The sequence below is a fragment of the Triturus cristatus genome, chromosome 10 (assembly GCF_964204655.1).
Source record: "Triturus cristatus chromosome 10, aTriCri1.1, whole genome shotgun sequence".
NCBI lineage: Eukaryota > Metazoa > Chordata > Amphibia > Caudata > Salamandridae > Triturus > Triturus cristatus.
Window position 1 is genome coordinate 119872321 of NC_140593.1, and position 23397 is coordinate 119895717.

Here is a 23397-nt window from a genome sequence, read left to right on the forward strand (position 1 = left end):
TTTTATGTGGTGTTAGGTACGTTCTATGTGTGTAATTGAACTGTATGCATTTGAGATGTGTGCTACAGGAAACCTTATGTGGATATGCTAACACTCGGCCCCATTCACAGTCCGCCAGATCCTGGCCCAACTCAGTATTCCATTGTGTACGAAGGGCAGCCAGTGTTTTCAGATGTTGTGCATTAACCGCCTCATAAAACCAGGTGATGAGGTGGCTTTCCGACCCCATTGTCAATAATAAATGAAGGATAAAATGAGTCGTGGATTCCGAGGGGTTCGTCCCCCATAAGTCATGAAATGTTAGTGTGAGCGCCTCAAATGTGAGGAACTGGCCAGGAGGCAGTCCCCGTGAGGAGCAGTCAAATCCGCCAAGGGGATAAGGGCGCCCGTCTGGAAGCAGTTGCTGGTAGTAACTCCCCCCGCCTCAGTCCACACAGCCAGTTGACCGACTGAGAAGACGGTCAGTTGTTCCCCATGTGGTAACCCCACTAACAGGAGTTCCAGGGCATATAGAAAGTTGGCCATCAGCCGTTTATTACAGCCTTGCCAGCAATGCAATGTCACTAAGAGGAGAACCCCCGGCTGAGGAATCCGCAGTTTAGAATTAAGTAGCTTGGCCAACAAGACCCCCTTGTTCGGTTTAGAACCAATTGGGCCAAGTTCCTCTTGACTGCAAAATTATAAAGCAAATGAGGGCGCATGACCATCTTAGAAAGCGCTATACGCACCATAAGTGGTAATTGAAGTGATCTCCAAAAGGGGACACAGGACTTGAGTGAGCGCATCACCACCCCCAGGTTGCCTTATCGCAGATTATCCAGGTCATGGGAAATCTGTATGCCCAGATATTTAAAGGTATGCGATGCCCCGGCAATATTTAGCGGGCACCCAGCTGGTCTGGGGGTGTCTCGGACCACAGGGAATAATCAGGTTCTGGCACAATAAACTCAAAGACCAGAGTATGACCCAAAATCCTCAAGGAGACGCAAAATAGTAGCAGTATCCTCCTCCCTGGTATGCATATAAACGATGGTCAGCATAGAGAGATATGATGTGTTTCCTCTCTTCCACCAGAATTCCTTTGCCATGGCCCTGCATCGGGAACCACTCCGCCTGCAGTTTTACTATGAGCGCGTCTCATTCCCCAATAAATGTCATAGTGGCCTGATATTGTGCGGCATGTCTAGATGCCAGCCATGGGCCTCATGTATAGCAATCTCACCCAACGGACTCAGCCCACTCCCAACCCCATATGAAGCATAAGTGCTTCCAGGAAGTCCCACCATACATTTTCAAAGTACATCGACATGACCATGGCCCGTGGGTTGCTCTGGACCATCTGTGGTAAATGTTATAAAGTCGCCGGAGATTCATGGAGGTGTTCCACCATGGGATAAATCCATTTCCTGCTGTATGTATCAAGTCCTGTATATGTGGTAGGAGCCTGGTAGCCAGTGCTTTGCTAAGAATTTTGAAGTCCATATTGACAATGGGCGGAAGGCAGCAGTTGACGTACCTAGTGGGGACAATTTAGGTAACAGGACAACCAGAGCTTCCCTGGTGGAGTCCGAGAGCAACTCCACATACAACACCTCCGAAGGAGCGCCTCAAGTCAAGGTGCTAATATCCCAGTGTACATCGCATAGAACTCTACTGGGAGCATGTCCAGTCCTGGTGACTTATCAGTGGCCATACTTTTGATTGCGCTAGCAATTTCCTGCACTGTAATTGGTCCTCTCAGTTCTTCTAACGCATCCGAAGGGAGGCGCCGAAGGTCAAGGCTATCCAGCAAGTCATCAGGTGTACAGGAGGGGGTCACCTCCAGGGGGCCATAAAGGGAGACATAATAGTCCTGAAACGCAGCTTTAATGTCCGCAGGCATAAAAAGAGAGGTACCATCATGAGACATCAGTATTGTGATGGGAGTGCCTCTACATTTCGGTCGGACTTGATAGTCCAACAATCTCTTCGGTCTACCCTCTTCTTCATGGGCTAGACTGACATACTCGATGTATCTATGGCAGTGAAGACACTCCAGAGCAACATTATATTGCTCCTGAGCTTCAAGCAACCTCTGGTTAGTGGTAGTATCAGCCCCCAGTGCATTATCCAATACATGGAGAATACCATCAAGGCGAGTGAGTTTGCTTCAAGGTTACATCAAATTCCTACTGTTGGAAACAGCCCACTCCCACTCCGCAGGGTGGTGGTGGACTCCCCGAACACACTGTGGTAGCTTGGCTCGAGTGGTCAGGAAACAGGCGCAGTGCTAAGCATACAATATACCCATACAATAACCATGCGTGCATCCGTTCCAAAAACGACTCTACACCGTAAAAATTATGAAAATATTCTTTCTTTATCTTTTTCTCTTAGTTGCTGATTGGAAAAATAAATAGGTCAATCACAATATACAGATTCTTAAATAGAGCAGGTCAAATAAATATTGGCTGTTTGATGAAATAAATAGGGGTGATCATAAATAACAGGGCATAAATACAAGTGCAATATATACAGACAATTAAATACTTTGAGGCAATAAATACTGTACCAATAAATATTGTACACCAACAAGTCCTGTGGACCTATAAATATAGTGCAGCAATAAATAGGTAAAAACTCAATAAATACAGTATCCCCAATAAATAATTAAAAGTATACAGCAACACTCATGTAATCAGATGACACTTCAATTCTTAAGGGCTGATTTGGCCCCGGCACAGCTTGTAGGGTTGTGGAAGGCTTGAGGGGGGCTACTCCCTGGCTGGGACAAGGCTGAGGCCTAATCTGAGGTAGATCAAAGGGGGGAATACCAGTGCCCTGGCTTTCTCTCTCCACACAACCTCTCTAGGTTAGTCCCAGTTCACCCCTTGCACAGTCAGGTTGGTTTCAGCACCTCCCTAGCCCCTTAGAGCAGTCTCTCAGGTCTCCACAGGGCCTTAGGCGCCCTCTACTCCACTTACTGCCCTTTTTCTGATGTTCCGACGCCGCTGGAGTCGTGTCGACGCCGTGAGGCGGTTCCGGTTCAGTCTCGGCGGCCTCGGCACAATGTCAGTTCTTTGACGACGCCGGCAGGCGGTTCCGGTCCGATGTCGGTGGCCTCGGTTCGATCTCGACCTCCGATTCGACGGCGTCGGGCAGTCTCTTCACGATGTCGACTTCGGGCGGCTCCGGTCCGATGGCGCTCTCGGCTCCGATGACGTCGGCCGGCCTGGCCTCGATGTCGACTTCCGGCGACTCCGGGGTGCGATCCTCACCCCCGACCTCCGGTGCTCCTCCACACAGGTTCCGGGCGACTCCGGAGTGCGATCCTCACTCCCGACCTCCGGTGCTCCTCTACCTCGGTCTCCGACGACTCCGGAGGGCGGACTTCACTCCTCCGATGACGCCGCTCGCTCGACCTCGGTTCACTCCCTCCTCGACCTCTGGTATTCCTCACGACCTCCGTCGGCGCCCTCTCACGACCTCAGGCGGCTCCGGGTACGACGTCTGCTACTTCAGTCAGCGCCGCTTCTCCACCTCGGGCTCCAGGTCTCAGGCCACTCGACGCCGGACTCCAGGGAAACCAGTTCTCAGGTCAGAATCTTGCTGTTTTCTTGGTTCTAAGGCCTGTTCCTGCTGTCCAGGTCCTTAGGATAAGTTTCTTCTGTCTTCTTCCCACACAGGGCTATAGGCTGGGATCCATCAGTAGGGACAAGTATCAAGGGTGGGTTTATGGACCCCACTCCAGGCACAAGTTTCCACCCCTGCTGCTTCACTCCTTCCTCCTTCACTGTTGTGCTCCTCTCTCTTCACCAGTCAGGTGCCAACTGCCAGCTCCAACTGCCAACTGCCTCTCTTATCCTCCCAACATTCTAAACGGTCTCCAACTGTCACAGAGTTCTGGAAGGTGCTGGTAGGTTCCAGTGGATGCTGGTGATGTCACAGGTGGCCACCATTTTGTGCTCCAGGCCCTCAGACAGAAGTTTCAGGGGTAGCTAAAATGGCTCCCTGAATCTGCAGCAACACGAAAAAAATCTGGTGGTTCCCAAAAAGGAAAAATTCAAACAGGGTTTGAGGCAAAAGTGGGACAAAATAAATAATGATGAGGAGGGACCACCCAAAGGGCTGACAGGTCTAACACGCGTCCCCCCCAGCTGAAAGTGGGGAGAGCTACCCAACCCCTTGGGAGTTCTCATCACTAAGGCGGAAATACCTTGAGAGACCGTCTGCATTGGCGTGGTCCACTCCAGGCCGATGTTCCACCTGAAAGTCCATCCCCTGTAGGGAAATAGACCACCTCAACAACTTGGGATTCTCCCCCTTCATTTGCATCAGCCAACGAAGGGGTCGGTGGTCGGTCTGAACTAGGAAGTGCGAGCCAAACAGGTATGGCCGCAACTTCTTCAGAGCCCATACCACTGCAAAGGCTTCACGCTCTATTGCACTCCACTTCTGTTCCCTGGGAAGTAGTCTCCTGGATAGGAAGACCACGGGTTGATCCAGACCCTCTTCGTTGAGTTGCGATAACACTGCCCCAATGCCATGTTCTGATGCATCTGTCTGGACAATGAACTTCTTGGAAAAGTCTGGGGCCCTTAAGACCGGGGCCTCGCACATGGCTTTCTTCAATTTCTCAAAGGCTTGCTGACAAGCCTCCGTCCAGACTACCCGTCGAGGTTGTTTCTTGGACGTGAGCTCCGTGAGAGGGGCTACGATGGTACCGTACCCCTTCACGAAGCGGCGGTAGTATCCCGTGAGGCCCAAAAATGCTCGGACCTCAGTCTGTGTCTTGGGGGGTTCCCAGGCCATGATGGCCTCGATCTTCGCCTGGAGGGGTTGCACCGCTCCCCTACCCACCAAGTGTCCAAGGTACACTACCGACCCCTGCCCGATCTGGCACTTGCTGGCCTTGATCGTCAATCCAGCTTGTCTCAGGGCCTGGAGAACAGCTTGCAGGTGACGCAAGTGATCCTCCCAGCTGTTACTGAAGACGGCTATGTCATCCAGATAAGCAGCAGAGAAACTCTCCATTCCGGTGAGGATCTGGTTTACCAGGCGCTGAAACGTGGCAGGTGCGTTCTTGAGCCCAAAGGGCATCACACAGAACTGGTAGTGGCCATTGGGCGTGGAGAAGGCTGACCTTTCCCTTGCTCCATCAGTCAAAGAGATCTGCCAGTACCCCGAAGTAAGGTCAAAGGTACTTAGATATTGGGCAGCTCCCAGCCGGTCAATTAATTCATCCGCCCTAGGGATCGGATGTGCATCAGTCTTTGTCACTGAATTCAGTCCCCGGTAGTCCACACAGAACCTCAGTTCTGGTTGGGCACCCGGTGGTGCAGCTTTTGGTACTAACACCACCGGACTGGACCAGGGGCTGCTAGAAGGTTCAATCACTCCTAGCTCCAGCATCTTAGTGACCTCACTATGAATGCTGGCCTTCACCTTGTCTGACATCCGGTAGATCCTGGACTTCACAGGTGGGCTGTCTCCTGTGTCCACGTCATGGACGCACAGGTGAGTCCTACCCGGGTCAAGGGAGAACAACGAAGAGTACTGCCCCAGGACCTGGCGACAGTCCTCCTGCTGTTCAGGAGTTAGAGATGGGGAGAGAATCACTCCCTCCACCGACCCATCCTTTTCTTGAGACGCAAACAGATCAGGGAGAGGCTCGCTTTCCACGTCCTCTCCTCCGTCAGTCACCATCATCAAGATGACTTCGGGCCTCTCGTGGTGGGGTTTGAGGCGGTTGGCATGCAGCACCCGCAGGGGCTGACGAGGGGTCTTCAGGTCCACCAAGTAGGTAGCCTTACCCTTCTTCTCCAACACCTCAAAGGGTCCTGACCAGCGATCCTGGAGGGCACTAAGCTCTCCTGGTTCGATCACCCACACCTTCTGGCCAGGCTCCAACTCCACCGGGTGAGCGTTGTGGTCATACCACGCCTTCATCACTGCTTGGCTGGCTTCCAAGTTGTCAGAAGCTTGCTTCCACAACTTAGCCATTTGGCTCCGGAAGGCCAGCATGTAGCTCACCACATCCTGGGGGAGCTTTCTGGGAGTTCTTTCCCATCCGTCTCTCACCAGGTTAAGAGGTCCACGTACAGGGTGCCCATACAGAAGCTCGAAGGGGCTGAAGCCCACTCCCTTCTGTGGCACTTCCCTGTAGGAAAAAAGTAAACAGGGTAGGAGGACGTCCCATTTCCTCCGCAGGCTTTCAGGCAGACTTCGGATCATGCCTTTTAAGGTTTTGTTAAACCTTTCCACCAGACCATTGGTCTGGGGGTGGTAAGGAGTTGTGAACCGGTAGGTCACTCCACACTCCTTCCACATTGCCCGCATATATGCTGACATGAAGTTGGTCCCCCTGTCGGACACAACTTCCTTGGGAAAACCCACTCGGGTAAAGATTCCCATCAGGGCCCTAGCCACAACAGGTGCTGTTATGGTCCTCAGAGGTATTGCCTCTGGGTACCGTGTGGCATGATCCACCAGAACCAGGATAAACCTGTGACCAGCTGTAGTTGGTGGATCTAATGGACCCACAATGTCGATGCCCACCCTTTCAAAGGGGGTGCTAACGACAGGAAGTGGTTCCAGGGGAGCTTTCAGCTTCACCCCTGTTTTCCCACTGGCTTGGCAAGACACACATGTCCGGCAGTAGGTATCGGACGACACTTTCATCTGAGGCCAATAAAAGTGTGGGACAAGACGGGCGAAGGTCTTGTCTTGCCTCAGGTGTCCTGCCAATGGTATCTCGTGAGCCAACTCCAAAAGGAAGGCTCGATAACGTTGAGGAACTACCAAGGCTCGTGACGATCCATGTAGGGGTGCCTTGGGTTCCCTGTAGAGGAGGCCATCCTCCCAGTAAACACTGTAGTTCCCTTCAACGTTCCCTGCTGCCTGGGCTTCGGCCTGTCGCCTCAGCCCCTCAAGGGTAGGGCACTCCCTCTGGCCCTGGCAGAATTCCTCCCTGGACGGGCCTCCCTCCACGTGCCACTCGGCCGGGATGGGTAAGTCCTCCAGGTTGGTAACGTCCCCCTCCGCAGACTCCTGGCCCACCACCTCCGGTGGCCTATCCGTCCTACGGGGTGGAGACGCCGAGGCAGGCTCCTCCTGTCCTCGGTTCTTCCCTTGACTGGCAGCTGGCTGGGCCTTTGTTCCAGGCTCCAGCCGGAATGAACTCCCTCTTCGGGTAGTCTCGGACCTTGTGCTAACACAGGCCCAGTCAGGTGTACCCAGCATCTCGGTGTGAGTCCGGTATTCCACCTCCTTCCAAGCGTTGTGCTCCATGTCATTGCCCAGCAGACAATCGACTGGCACGGCAGGGCTTACGGCAACTCGAAGTGAACCTGCAACCCCCCCCCATTCAAAGGGAACCTCGGCCACTGGATAGTGACCTGTTCTGCCGTCAGCCATCGCGGCTGGGTGGAGTACATCGGGAATTACCTGCTCTGGAGACACCAGTTGGCTACGCACCATAGTCATACTGGCTCCTGTGTCTCTCAGAGCCTCCCCTCTTTGGCCGTTGATGGTGATCCACTGCCCATACTTTGCGGTATTTGCGGGCACCTGGATCTTGGGAACCATCTCCCGTTCTCCCAGGGACACTAAAGTGACACCCGCCCACTCCCTTCCCTTAGTTAAGGGCATCTCCTCCCCGAGCACTACACTAGCTACTCCGGGGGTCTTTCCTCCAGTGGGAGGGGGTGATCGTTTCTGACACTTCGGATCTCCTTTATAGTGTCCAACGCCACCGCACTCATAGCAATGGACAACCCTTGGCTGCTGACTCTGGCCAGGATTAGGGTTTCTGGGTGGGTTAGCCTTAGAGGTGAATCCTGTTCCCTTCCCTTGGAAGTTATTTTGGGGGCCTTTGGAGAACTCCTTTTTCTTTTCCCCTCCTTCTTTCTTCTGGGGGACGCCCTGTCCGGCCTTTTGAGTATCCCCTCCAGTCCCCCTTGTGGACACCCGGGTACTAGCCCAAATGTCCGCCTCCTCAGCAAGCTTCCGGGGACTGGTCAGCTTGCTATCCACCAGGTGTTGCCGCAGTTCAGGGAAACATTTCTCGAGTAGGTGTTCCTTCAGTACTAGGTCAAACAGCTCCTCGTAGTTCCTTACTTCACTGCCCTGAATCCAACCTTCCAGTGCCTTCTTTGCATAGTCCAGGAAGTCCACCCAATTCTGTGTGCCCAGTTTGTGACTACCCCTGAACTTCTGTCTGTACTTTTCAGGTGTTAGTCCAAACTTTCTGATGAGCGCCAGTTTCATGGTGGGGTAGTGGGTCTGCTCATCCTCTTCGAGGCCCAATAAAGCATCCCTACCAGCTGGAGGCATGTACCTATACAATCCTCCTCCCCAATACTTCACTGGAACCCCATGGGCCCTCAACGAGACCTCATAGGCTGCTAGCCACTTGGCGATGTCGTCACCCGCCCCATAGCTAGCTACTATGTCCTTTGGCAGGTAAGGTTTGGATTCCCTGGTGATTTCTTGGTCTTTGCTGCCACCATTAGGAACAGTTGGTGCCCCAATTCTTAAGATCTGAAGCTCTATCTCTTTCAGTCTTATCTCATGAGCCATCCTCTCTTTCTCCGTCTCATGAGCCAACCTCTGTTCCTCCTTCTCCTTCTCCAGCTTTGCTAAATCCCATGTGAGCTGTCTTTTCTCTCTCCGATCTGCTAACTCCACGCTGGATAAGCCCCCGCTAGAGACAGTGCTGCCCTTCCTAGAAAGTGTCCTGGGCCCTGCTGACAGGTTCCCCACCTCAGGTTGGTACATCTCAGCCCCCTCGGGGTCAGGCTCTCCATCCCTGTCTTCCTCCTCAGCCTTGCTTTCTCGGCGTGCCTCCCCCCAAGCCCTTAAGCTGGTTTGGAGTGCACCCTTCTTTGCTCCTGGGGGACAGTACACCCCCTCCCGCTGGCAAAACTCCCTGAGTTGGGCCACAGTGTACGTTTCTAAATCTTCTAGTACAAACTCCATCTTGCCCACTCAGGTTAGAGGACAGGTTTTGTGCAGTAGCAATGTAGGGGGGTACCTTTAATAATACCTCCTCCCACCACCAGAGTAAATTTGGAAAAAACAAAAACCCACAATTAGGAAGGCCGCTGTGAGAAAACTCCCGGTGTAGGCCTATGGACTACCCACAGTTATTGTTGAGTATATGTAGGCACAGCTCTATCCCACCACTGAACACCAATTTATGTTGGAAACAGCCCACTCCCACTCCGCAGGGTGGTGGTGGACTCCCCGAACACACTGTGGTAGCTTGGCTCGAGTGGTCAGGAAACAGGCGCAGTGCTAAGCATACAATATACCCATACAATAACCATGCGTGCATCCGTTCCAAAAACGACTCTACACCGTAAAAATTATGAAAATATTCTTTCTTTATCTTTTTCTCTTAGTTGCTGATTGGAAAAATAAATAGGTCAATCACAATATACAGATTCTTAAATAGAGCAGGTCAAATAAATATTGGCTGTTTGATGAAATAAATAGGGGTGATCATAAATAACAGGGCATAAATACAAGTGCAATATATACAGACAATTAAATACTTTGAGGCAATAAATACTGTACCAATAAATATTGTACACCAACAAGTCCTGTGGACCTATAAATATAGTGCAGCAATAAATAGGTAAAAACTCAATAAATACAGTATCCCCAATAAATAATTAAAAGTATACAGCAACACTCATGTAATCAGATGACACTTCAATTCTTAAGGGCTGATTTGGCCCCGGCACAGCTTGTAGGGTTGTGGAAGGCTTGAGGGGGGCTACTCCCTGGCTGGGACAAGGCTGAGGCCTAATCTGAGGTAGATCAAAGGGGGGAATACCAGTGCCCTGGCTTTCTCTCTCCACGCAACCTCTCTAGGTTAGTCCCAGTTCACCCCTTGCACAGTCAGGTTGGTTTCAGCACCTCCCTAGCCCCTTAGAGCAGTCTCTCAGGTCTCCACAGGGCCTTAGGCGCCCTCTACTCCACTTACTGCCCTTTTTCTGATGTTCCGACGCCGCTGGAGTCGTGTCGACGCCGTGAGGCGGTTCCGGTTCGGTCTCGGCGGCCTCGGCACAATGTCAGTTCTTTGACGACGCCGGCAGGCGGTTCCGGTCCGATGTCGGTGGCCTCGGTTCGATCTCGACCTCCGATTCGACGGCGTCGGGCAGTCTCTTCACGATGTCGACTTCGGGCGGCTCCGGTCCGATGGCGCTCTCGGCTCCGATGACGTCGGCCGGCCTGGCCTCGATGTCGACTTCCGGCGACTCCGGGGTGCGATCCTCACCCCCGACCTCCGGTGCTCCTCCACACAGGTTCCGGGCGACTCCGGAGTGCGATCCTCACTCCCGACCTCCGGTGCTCCTCTACCTCGGTCTCCGACGACTCCGGAGGGCGGACTTCACTCCTCCGATGACGCCGCTCGCTCGACCTCGGTTCACTCCCTCCTCGACCTCTGGTATTCCTCACGACCTCCGTCGGCGCCCTCTCACGACCTCAGGCGGCTCCGGGTACGACGTCTGCTACTTCAGTCAGCGCCGCTTCTCCACCTCGGGCTCCAGGTCTCAGGCCACTCGACGCCGGACTCCAGGGAAACCAGTTCTCAGGTCAGAATCTTGCTGTTTTCTTGGTTCTAAGGCCTGTTCCTGCTGTCCAGGTCCTTAGGATAAGTTTCTTCTGTCTTCTTCCCACACAGGGCTATAGGCTGGGATCCATCAGTAGGGACAAGTATCAAGGGTGGGTTTATGGACCCCACTCCAGGCACAAGTTTCCACCCCTGCTGCTTCACTCCTTCCTCCTTCACTGTTGTGCTCCTCTCTCTTCACCAGTCAGGTGCCAACTGCCAGCTCCAACTGCCAACTGCCTCTCTTATCCTCCCAACATTCTAAACGGTCTCCAACTGTCACAGAGTTCTGGAAGGTGCTGGTAGGTTCCAGTGGATGCTGGTGATGTCACAGGTGGCCACCATTTTGTGCTCCAGGCCCTCAGACAGAAGTTTCAGGGGTAGCTAAAATGGCTCCCTGAATCTGCAGCAACACGAAAAAAATCTGGTGGTTCCCAAAAAGGAAAAATTCAAACAGGGTTTGAGGCAAAAGTGGGACAAAATAAATAATGATGAGGAGGGACCACCCAAAGGGCTGACAGGTCTAACACCTACTGTCTGGGTTAAAAAGTACCCCCCGGGCCACAACCTTCAACACCTCCCAGTCCTCCCGGTGACACAAGGCTGTACCCAATTTTGCCAGAGTGCTTCCCGCAGGGTCTCCCGAAAGGGGACCTCAGAGAGAGCAGATGTGTGAAAGTACCACATCGTGGCGTGCACATCAGACGGGTGGAAGAATAGCAAAAGTGGGCTACGGTCAGAAAGAGTACGTCCAAGATATTATGAATGTGTGACATATTGGCACAATACTCGGGAGCAGACAAAGATCAAACCTAGAATGCACTATGTATACATTCGAATAGAAGGAGTAGTCACTAACTGCATGTGTTGGGTGTGACAAACATCCTCCAATTCCCAATGTGTCAACCAGTCCCTTAGGCCTTCAACAGGGAGGCGGGTAGAACGGTCAAGAGTGACATCCAACACACTGTTGATGTCTCCCCCAAGCAGCAATGCACACCCAGCCAACTGCCCCTGTTGGGTCGAAAGCGACTCCAAGAAAGGTGCATAGTCTTGATTAGGCGCATAAATGCTACCCAGGACCACCTGACGTCCCCACAGTATCCCCTCCATGAATACATATTGCCCTTCCTTATCAATTCTAACAGTTGTGGCTTCAAATGAAACCCCTGGTCAAACCCAAATGAGCGTGCCCCGGCAAAGGCGGAGTATGTCAAGGCGTGCACTTGGCCGAGCAAACGGTGCCGCAACTGGTACGCTTCTGCACTAGTTAGATGCATCTCTTGAAGCATGGCTATTTGCACCCAATACCTGGGAGAGGAGTTGGCCTAAAGACTAGGGCGGTCGACCTCAAATCTGGGGAACCAGGTTCGAGTCTCGGCAAGGACGCGCAGCATCCTGTGATTCTGGGCAAATCACTTTATTTCCCCGTGCCTAACAAAAAAATGAATGTAACCTCATGTAACGCAACTGGTGCTTGTGTAAAGCGCTCTGATACCCGGTACCCTCGGGTCAAGTTCGCGCTATATAAAACTCTGTAAAAAAAAAAATAACTCCTAAGATATGCGTGGACTTGTGGCGTTTCATCACTGACCCCATCCCCCTAAAGTTCCATGTCATGAAAGTGATGTTATGTTGTGTAGCAGGCAAGAAAATTCAGGTAACATGACCAGGCGTCCACGAGCAGCGTAATCCAAGGCCTCCAACCACACAACCATCATTTGTCATACATATACCGCCAGAGACAGCATAACATTTCAACAGTGGACCCAACTCCCCAGTCCCAGAGCAGTGCAGCAATGACTGCTGACCAAAACGTAATGAAACTAAAGAGCAAGTAGCACGCATCTCTGTCAGTCTCACACCAGTGGAATGGGGGTGTGGGGTACGCTATGAGGAAAAAGTTCAAGCTCTAAAGTCGCCGGACATCACCGGCCCCAATGTGGAGGGTCATCGCGCCCAAGGGAAGCCATTACAAATGTTAAAGAAGGGACTGTGTCCAGTGCCCCCAGCGGCTTCCATCAAATACAACCCAGCAGCAGGCGCGAGTCATATCGAGGAGGTCATCAGCAGATCGAGGAGTCACTCTTCGGGGGAAGTCTCCTTCATGATCCTGGACGTTATCACCAGATTCCCCTGAGTGGTGACCTGAGGCCAAGCTGAACTCAGAGTCAGATGGGTGGGTAACTAATCTCCGCCGTCGCCTGTAGAGTCGCTGCCCTGTCACTATCTGCCCGAGTCTTGGATGGTTTCTGCAAAGAACTGCGTTGGGAGGCGTGCCAAGCACAGCGGTTGCGTCCCCTTTGTCGGTCAGTGCCTGGTGCTCTGGGTGCAGGGCACTGACCGACGATAGGGTTCCAGGAATGTCCAAGCTTCAACCAGAGTAAGGCAGAAGTGTGAGTTTCCAACCAACTTGTTTTTAAGTTTTGCTGATAAAAGGAGTGAGCCCTTCTTCCCCGAGAACCCTTTTTACCTCCAAGAAGGAGGCCCATTTCGCCTGTGCATCAGCGGTGAAGTCAGGGAGCTGTGACACTTAACTGCTGCCACTCAGAATAGACCGTCCATCCATGCTCATTGCAATAAGGTGTCTCTGTCCTTATAATGTAACAATTTAGCAACAACTGATCTGGGTTGGCGCCCCGGGCCGGGAGCTGAGTATGGGCACACTCCAGGAAGAAGAATTAAGTGAGCTGGGAGGGGGCCACCTCAGTACCCAACCAGTTCTCAAGATAGGCTACCATATCAGGTCCCTCAGCACATTCAGGGAGTCAAACTATCCGGACATTGTTGGGCTGATTGCACCCCTCTGCATCTTCCACACAGCGCTCTCGTCTGCTCATGCGGTCTGATAAGACTGTCACTTGTACTGTCAGGGCCCGCTGCTCCGGTTGCAGGACCTGTATAGCCACTTCATATTTCTTGACCATGTCTAACAGTTTATGGTGATCATCCCGCAGTAGGCCAAGCTCCACTGACACAATGCCAATATCCTTTTGGAGGTTAGTTATGGAGCCCTCGATGGCCCCAAGGATGCTGTTGAGTGTCAGTTGCAGTAAGTGCTGGAACAGGTCAAGAAGAGCCTCTGCGTCCTGCATTTCAAGATGTTCCTCAGCCATAGCTTGTTGAATACCGGTGGTCTTGACCTTGGGTTTACCCATTGCAAAGCCTAGGCTTACACCCTGTCCCAAGGCCAGCAGCCAGGCAAGCCCCGCGCCCACCACCAATCCAGGGAAATGGCACCAGCCAAAGCATTCAAGTCCCACTTAGGCTCGCCAGCTCCGCAGTCAGGGAGGTTGGCAAAACACCAACGGACCAGGCAGAGGCGCACTCTGTTACTGTACAAAGCCTGTCATGCAGGCAGCATCAACTGCCCATAACCCACATAAGCTGCTGTTGGCCCTCAGAGTGCAAAGGAGTCGGAGGTAAACATGTTGGGGGTCCCCGACTCAGCGGGGAGAGGTGCAGCACTAGAGTGAGGCTGGATCTCGCAGAGCATCTGTTGCAGCAGTCGAAGAGCAGAAACAGTAGCTTCATGCAGAACGCCCCAGGAGGGTCCCCAGGTCCAACCAGCAAGCCCCTCCAAGGTTCACTCAAGAGGGAGTGTTACCCCATGGGGCCTAGATCAGGGTTTATTGGCGCACACCCCCATATCATTGCGAATCCTTGCTGCAAGGAATATAGGCACAGTCCTCCACCTCCAGAGAAAAGGATTGTTTAGTTAAGTGTGTTAAGGTTCTCCTGGGGCACTACACATGTCTCCAGGGGGCATCTGCGCAAAGTAGGGCCCTCAGAGTCCACAGTGAGTCATGGTATTATGCGGTAGGCCATCCTTGATGAAAACCATGACTGGGGGCCTCAATGAATGTGCTCCAGAGTATGGGTGAAGCTGAAGCACCGCTGCTATGCTCGCCTGCAGTGTCAGGCAAGAGTTACAGTCCCATAGGGTCCCTACGAGGGCCAGCAGTGCGCCGAGACAGCCAGGCCTTCCAACTCAGGCCCAGGAGGCAGGGTCACAGGAGCATCTGGGTGGGCAACGCAGAGTATGGAAGCACCCGACGGCGGGTCTGCAGTCCAAGGCCCCCAGCGGAGGCGCGTCTTCAGGCACCTTCTGGAGAGCCCATGCAGATGGTGCCGGGGCCCGCCGCTGCCCCCAGATGCCAGCAGGGTGACAGAGTCAAAGCAGGCTACTGGAGCTCGGTCTCAGGCACTCAGGAGAAGTGGGGGCCGAGCTAGCCTCTCACCGAGGCCCAGCAGTTTGCCAATGGTTTTGGCCCTGTTCACGCAGCATAGCGGCGCTGGGGCTCGCAATCACTTCAGCTTGCAGTAGGGACGTCTCAGAGCACCACTACACCAGGGGCCTCCTCTGGCCCAAGTCTCAGCCATGCAGCGTGGGTGAGCGTGCGACAAGAGCCTCCGGGTCCCTAGGCAGCACAGGACCGGACATGAGAGAAGCACAGCAGCAGGCTACTTGACAGTTCCGGCCAATCTTGAGCGCCAATGTTTACTCCTCAGGGGCACAGCGGCCCAAATTGAAGCACCCAGGGGGTGTTAGCCATCTTCCCCCAGGAATTTCTGATACCGATGGCACCCCTAGGTAGGCAATGGACAGGATCACACTGGGCAGGCACGGAGCTCGATAATTACGTGGCCAACCATGTTGGTCAGCGAAGCCTTAAGGTACTTTAATTTTCTAATAATAAAGATACAGGCAGTTCAGTGAAATAAAATATTTACCTAGGATCAAACAGTTTGGACAAGCGATGAAGCCAGCATTGATGCCAGGTTACCAGGTTTCCCTTTGTGTAATCCTGCCACCTGATGAGATCTTTCACACTCTCTTGTTTTCATCAAAGGTTAATGCTTTGGTCTTCAATTCTTGGTGCATAAAGTTAGAGCATTGGTGTCAGGCAGGATCAGCTGCAAAGATCAATTCATTTTGGGTTCTGGGGTCTCAGAGAACCTCTCGCTAAGCCAGAAACAGGCATCTGGCGGGAGCCTTCACTGACTCACATACCTCTACTTAAGCTCAAGGAAGCTCCATGAAGCTGGGGACTGAGGCAGGAGCCATAGATATTCAAAACAAGCCTTCAAAGGTTCTACCTCCAATGGGGTAAATTGCCAGTCTGGCCCTGTCTCTGGGTCATATTATACTGGCTCAACGTCTCATCCAAGTTCTGAACACTGGTTACACCACTGTATTCAATTAATAAACACATATGAGGTGAGGAGGAAACTAGGTTTGCCAAGCAAAGATGTGTGAAAGAGACAAAGAGTTTATAGAAAAAAGGTGTCCGCCTTTTATTCAATGATGCATGCTGCAGAGCAGACCTTAAGAACTAAAACAAAATTTCATGAAGTGAGAAGAGGGCAGGGTCTAGAGAGATAGTGACGCCTCATGCCGATAAGTACCCAAGAGGTACTTTTGGTCCCTCGCCCCAACAAATCCCCTCCTACAAAAAAGAAAATCTTGCTGAGGCTGCTGCCAATGTGCTGGGGTGTTTTCCCACCCCTATTGGCATGAGCTGTTCAATGCCTTAAAAGGCGAGCTGGGAATCCAGTCTAGACAGTGGGTCCCAACTGGTTTTCTCTGCCACCATGTGATATTTCCTCCTCACAGAGTAGCCGTGTGAAGAGAGCTGATATTGTGTGACACATAGTGAAACTGTGAGAGTTGGCAGTGCCCTATAGGAAATCAACATTAACTGATGCCTACAAACCAAACACTTGATATTTCGAAGGTGATTGGATGAATAGACTACTGTACACCCCCCACCCTGTGTCCCTTACCTTCCACCAAGGTCAGCATCCCTGGCTTCCCCAGGGCACTTACCTTGGAGTTCTCAGTGTGAAACTTGGCACAGGCCTGCAGCTGGGTCATCCAGAACTGCCTCTCCTTGGCATCAGCAGCTGAAAGAGAGATAAGCACCCATTTAAAAAGCTATCATTTTATGTCACCAGGGGACAGAGAATCACTTCCCTGCTCTCAGTCTGATATCAGGTTGAAATGGAGCACACAGGAAATTTACAGCAATATTAGCAGGCACATCACTCAGCGCTGCCAGCCACGAGGGACTGGCATGCCAGTTCATGTTCTGGAAATATTGTGGATAAATGTCTCTCTGCCCTGTAAATGGAGGCAACGCCGACAGTACAAAGTGCAGGTTGTGCAGAGATTAAAAAACATAATCAATATTGCAAGTCACCCCGGTGGAAGTTCCAGTTGACCAGTTACAAAAAGTATCTACTTGTCAATGAAGCATTTTAGGGCGTTTGGGATTTTGGACACTGGACTATAGATTTAAAAAAAAACAGATCAACAGTTGACCAGTTACAAAAGGTTTCTACTGGCCAAAAAAACCATGTAGGAAGCTGGCTCTGTATCTACTATACCAAAGTAAGGTATAGTGTGAACAGAGTCCAGAGGATCCCCAGAGGCTTTACAGAGGCTAGAGTAGATAATACTAATGCTCTCGTTTGTGGTAGTGTGGGCAGCAGTTAGGCTTATCAGAGGGCAGAGCTAAGCATTTGTTGCACACACACAGGCAATGAATGATTACACACACTCAATGACTAAATCTCAAACCAATGGTTTGTAAAAATATTATTTTTTGTATGTTTATTACTTAGAACCAAATATGCTTTGTTGCAGTAAAATATGTTTTGCAATATCACAATTTTTCAGTACTAAAAGTGGACACTGTATTTTTCAAAAAGTTCAATGCTAACCTATGGAAGGAAAACTGCATTTTCACAGGTAAGTATACAACATACAATTTCAGTCTTCGGGTTTAAGGATTAACACTGGGCAAGGGTCAAGTAAGGACAGAGACTGCACCACCGGCACTGGGGCGTTCGGGTGCTGTAGTCAAATTCGATATCGGCGGTCCAATGTTAATCGATGGGGACTGGGGTACGCAAAGAGGTGCTAGTTGGAGGTAGGTAAAATCAGAGTTGGTGGTCAACCTCCAGTGGTTTCATCAGCACTGGGGGGGCCATGACACAGCACCAAAACATACACACATGGGTACAGAGGCAGTCTGGTGCAGAGGGGCAAAACAGCATTGGGCACCCAATACAAATCAATGGAGAACAACAGTTTCAAACAAAGGCTGCAGACTTGGACCAGGAAGCTGGACTAAGGGAACTGGTGGCCCTAGGGGTAAGTTGGCATGCTGAAGGACTCAGGGACAGCATCGGTTTAGCTCCACACAGCCTGGGGGCTGCAGGTGCAGGGGTATCTTTGGACATCGGAAACGTCTTACCGGAGCCGGTTGCGCAGTTGAGGGACCCTTCATGTTGAGGCTGCAGGCGTTGTCGTGGACTCCAGGAGTGGTCACTCTGGGATGAACTCGAGCTCGGGACAGCTGGAGAACCTTCTTGGGACCGGTGGGCCACATCAACTCGCGCCGGAGGTATCGGGTACACAGGTGGGACTGTGCTTTTTGGAGCAGGTTTCTTCAAGGGCTGTAGACAGGCCGGTAGGGCTGGGGCCAAGTCAGTTGTTGTCTAGTGTCTTCAGTAGTGGTATGGATCTTCGGTTTTTCTTCTTCTTTAGGTTGCCAGGAATCTGAAAATTAGGGTTCTGGGGTGCCCCGAAATACTCAATGTGGGGGTGTTACAGGGACTGGAAGGTAGTAGCAAATGGGCTACTTACCTTTAGGGTGACTACACCCTTTGAATGTCCACTACCTTTGGGGAGTGGGCATACCCTTAATTCTATTGGGCAGAATGCTCCAAAACAATATAGAGGATTCTCAAAGGAGGGGGTCACTTTGGCTCAAGACAACTTAGAGGTGGTCCTGGCAGAGAGGGGAACCACCTCTCCTGCTTACAAATTTTCTAGCCGAGCCTGCCGCCAAAACGTGAGGCTTGGTCGGGGGCGGGTATCTCCACTAGCTGGAGAGGCCTTGGTCAGCATAACAAAGGGCAGGAAGCCTTTGAGGCTCATTGCCCTTCAATGCTGTTCCTGCCTGGGGGCAGGTGTGAAGCACCTCCACCCAGAGCAGGCTTCGTTTCTGACCCACAAGATGAAAAGGCCCCCTCCACAGGGGGTCGGAAACATGTCTAGAAATGGCAGGCTGGTGAAACCAGTCAAGCACACACTAGGTGGTCGGTAGGTTTTCAAGGGACACCTTTGAGGTGCCCTCTGAGTACATGGATTAATTAATCAAACACTGGCAACAGTGTGGGCTCATTCATCTGAGATGTTGGATACCAAACATCTTAGAATTCAGTGAAGCCATCATGGAGCTGTGGAACTCTTATTGACAAGCTCCCATCCCATGTACTGAGTATAGTTTCATTGTGCATTTATGTCTAAGAATGGACTTAAGACACTATATAGGCAATTATGCCCTTACAAGAGGTATAGTGCACCCTGCCTTAGGGCTATAAGGCCTGCTTTAGGGGCGGCTTACCTATACCTCTTGCAGCGCTGGTAGGCCTGGCACACAGGGATGTGTGTGAGGTCGACTCTTAACTTTTATCTGCACCAAAATACGCAGGCTGCTGTGGCAGTGTGCATGTATTTGGTAAGAGGTCTCTTAAGGTGGCATAAAGTATGCTGCAGCCCTTAGAGACTCTCGCTGGTCAAAAGGCCCTTGGTGCCCCTGGTACCTTTCACAAGGGACTTACATGGGGGCCAGAGGTCTGCCAATTGTGGAAACAAAGGTGCAGTTTTGGGAAATAACACAGACACCTGATTAGCAGAAATCCACTGCACATTCAGTCAAAGTTGCATTCAGAGTCAAGCATAAAGTGGGGGTAGCCATGCCAAAAGGAGTACTTTCCTACAAGCCATTTTAAAGTTTATGCAGGGGAAGCTCCACCGATAAGGCGGAGGAGCGTCGCCCCACTGCTTTTCAGCACTGCAAAAAATAAAAAATAAAATGATAATAAAACAATGTTATTATCATTTTATTTTTCCGTGCTGAGGCGGTTTTGTGGGGCGGGGTGGAGCTGGGCTGGGGAGAGCAGGGGGGAGTAGTGGTGGCACTCTCTAAGTGCACATGACTGTTTGGCCGGCCGTCTTGGGCCGACCAAACAGTCATGTGCACTTTGCATGTTCTCCATCGGTAATATTGTACAGCCTGAATGGAAAACATGCCCAGGCTCCCACTCCCTGTCTGAGCACCAAACCACAGCTCTCAGACCAATCACAACACTGCTTTGCAGCATTATGATTAGCTTAGGGGAGCCTGGGTGCTTCCTGCGTCCGTTCCCCCAGAAGAAAGAGGACGGAGGAGAAGCGCCGACCGGCGAGTGTTTTTTTTTTTTTTGAAACACCTCACTCCTGCAGCCCAGGTGATGCCGCCACTGAGTTTATGGGATTTTGGACACAGGTCGATAGGATAAAAAAAAAACAGAAAAATGAAATTATGCAATGCATCAGAGTCTGCCTCAATAGCTAGGAGCACTCTTTCTGCACAGCATCAAATCACGGGCGCGCTCAAGAGAAAATGATGTGCCTGAAAAGAACAACAGCATCTGTTATGAAACATTTTCTTCTCCTTGACACCCCTGGGCTAAGTTTGCGCTTTAGAAGTCTAATATTCATTCATTCATTCTCAGTCACCTATTTCTTAGCCCCTGGGTTGGACAACTGAATAACCAAGTGATGCGGTCACCTTATTTTACAGAGCATTGCTCTGCAAATGCAATGCAAAAAATATAAAACTAAAAAAGGCAGTCCTTTAACTCCAAAAAAGACCCCTAAAAAGAGATGTTAAAATCTTTGAAGCACAAGATGGCACAGAGGATGGGTTGACAGAGGCTACAAATCTAGAATGACGACGTTAGATAAATATGTGGCAATCTATCAATTACTTTCATCTTTTTTTAAATATAAAGGGCAATATGTCAGGTCCAAAATAAACCTGTATTACAGTGCTTAATTTGTGAAATATTAGGTTCCAATGCCCAAAGTTTTCTGTCTGGTGTCGCTTCTAGCTCGTGCCTCTTTCGATCACCCCCTGCACCCCCTGCCTATTTATCCAACTCTTGCAGGTTTTTTAATCCCTGCTTTCTCCCTTTCCCACTGCTTTTCCGTCTTTCTCTCCCTCCTCCTTTCACCCTTTTTTTGCCATTGTTCTTGGTCAAACTGTGATGAATGAAAAAGAAGTACCAGTCCCCACCGGCTCAATTTAAGTACTGACTACAGTGCAAAGCGTTTACACAAACCACATATCTAGTAAACGATCTGGCAAGGCTGGAGTTTGCCATGGAATATATTTAAATATGGCTACATCAAACCTTTGCACAACCCTGTCTACTGGAACAGGCCATTGCCCAAGAGCTGGTGGCACACAAAAACAGGAACATTATTCTAGAGCCATGTTTCAATTAAATGTATTGCACCGGGCTAAGAAAATTAACAAAGCTTACAGCACAAGAAGGCAAAGGGGCGTCCAGATGTGGCAACAGCTATGATAACGATGTTATTGTCGCCTCAGTGGCTGCCGAAGGAGAACAATCTGGAGCAACAGTTCTACCTTGAACATGAGGTTTAGGCTTGCGATAGAAAGGGAAAGCTCCCTGCTTGGTACCTGGGAAGTCAGCTTTGAAGTTCTCAGAGTTTTTCGAGGTTTGGGAACAATACAGAAGCAGGGAATTAGGAGACAGGTTAGCAGATGACTCCATCTCACCAACAATGCACTTTTCCAGTCTTGGCCTTTCCTTTCGCAAACCATTTTAGGTTATCCGATGACTCCATGTCACCAGTGACTCCATGTTCTAGTCCTGGGCTTACATTTTACAAACCATCGCTTTTGGGTGTTTTAATACAATTGTTTCATCTCAAATTCCCCAAGACTACAATTATGTTGTTAAACACAAGAAGGTAAAAAAGTGTTTCCTTGATACCTGGGTGTAATGTGGCATCTTACTTACTGTTTCTTCAGTCTAATTGGTTTGTTTGAAATTAAAACTACAACTACCAGAATGCATTAGGTTAAATAAAAGCCCAGACTGGCGTCCTTGGTTACAAGAAGTCATCTGATAACCATATTTCAGCCCAATGCTCATTAGCAGCCATATATCCATTTTGAGAGTTCCAAATGTCTTGCATTGACATTTCACTTGAATTTTGCACCAGAGGCGGTTCCTCCATTAGGGTGGAGGAGCGTCGCCCCTCATCTGCGAGTGCAGCAAACATAAAAAATAAAATGGTAATAAAACACATTTATCACAATTTTATTTTTCATGCTGGCAGTCAAGCCTGATGCGGGGCCATTGCTGCTGATCGGCAGCAGAGAGGATTGGTGTGCACTTCAATTTAAAGCGTGCATGTCTCTTAGGCGGTCTGTCTTGCGAAGACCAAAGTGGCATGCGCATTGAAACCTCTATACCCTGAGCGGTCTTAGACACATCGGCGGCAGGCATGACTCGTGGAGCGGGGGTGAGGGGAGCACAGGGGGAGGGGCAAGGTTGTGCAATGTAGAGCAAAAAAAACCCAAAGACTATACACCTACCTTGCCGCCAGGTCCCCTGTCTCTGCTCCTTGCTCCTGCTCTTGTGGGACAGGAAGCCAGGAAGAACGGCCAGGCTCCCCTGACCAATCACAACGCTACAATGCATCATTGTGGTTGATTTTGAGCGTCCTGGTTCAACGCTCAACCAGGGAATGGGGGCCTGGGCTTGTTCTCCAAGCAGGCTGTAATGCAGCCTGCATGGAGAACGGGGAAAGTGCGCATGACTGATTTGGGCCGGCCGAGAGGGCCGATCAAACAGTTATTGGGCACCTAGGAGTGGGCAAATTACTACTCAACTGCCCTTCCCACACACCCGCATGCAAAGGAAACATAAAATGAGAATAATACAAAGTTATTATAATTTTCTATTTCCTTACCTTTACACTGCTCAAAAGCTGTGGGGCGACACTCCTCTGCCATAGCGGAGGAAAGCAGGCACAGGCCCCCAGTGCCTGAGTGAGAGTCGAGCCAGCCCGCTCCTGCCAATCCTGGTCCTTCTCTCATGCTGTCTAACATTGTCAGCAGCATGCAAGCAGCGTCTGGATTGGTAGAGTGGAGTTGGCTGAGGCTCTGGGGGCCTGTGCTGGAGCCATGCACTGTCGAGACTGAGAGGAGCACCATCGGCCGTTGGTAAGTAAACTCTTTTTTTTTATTTAAAGTTAATTTATATCACTGACAGGCACTGTGAGAAACTCACCCAGCGCCTTCAGCCTCAACGCCAGAGCTCTCCATCGTGGCCCGTTATAAATACTGTTTAAAACAAACCACAATTGAGGCCCTTGACGTTGAGCCTAATGGCACTGCTGGTTTTCATCAGTGCCTGTCAGTGGGTCAAATAATCACCCCACCAGTTTTTTTTGTTAGCAGCCGCCACTGTTTTGCACTAATATTTCTGGAGTAAATATTGTGGTGTTTACCTCAAAAAAACTGCATTGAATATACAAGGCAACAAACATAACAGTCTATAGTAGATGCAAAAAAGTACATATGCATTTTGTAGAATATAAACTAGTACATCACCAGTAATACCCAATTAATACGAAGTGCAATCCACAAGCCTACAGTCTGATACCACTTCGCCGAGTGTACTTACATGACATGGCTTAATCTTTGAAACAAGCATATGCTCCTGGCAAGCTCACCCAGGTACACACAGCCGGTACAGTCAAACTGTAAATGGCTCATTAAATCAGTTATTGTTCCTTTGATCACGCCGGCTTCTTTCTTCTTGACAAAGTAATTTTGGATATGGAAATCATTGGAAGTTTATAAGCCCGCAATTATTATCCAAGTATAATTTATGGTAAAATGTGATTATGTCAAGAATAA

The 23397-nt window shown here is 50.6% G+C and overlaps 1 protein-coding gene across 3 annotated transcripts in view; it reads right to left on the reverse strand.

Annotated features, from left to right (window-relative positions):
• Window positions 1-23397, reverse strand: part of OSBPL10 (oxysterol binding protein like 10) — an 850497-nt gene that overhangs the window by 449783 nt on the left and 377317 nt on the right. For all 3 annotated transcript variants that reach the window (XM_085630573.1, XM_085630574.1, XM_085630575.1), the window contains exon 3: window positions 16431-16507. In XM_085630573.1, coding sequence (XP_085486699.1) covers window positions 16431-16507 — 77 coding nt within the window. The remainder of the gene's footprint in view (window positions 1-16430; window positions 16508-23397) is intronic.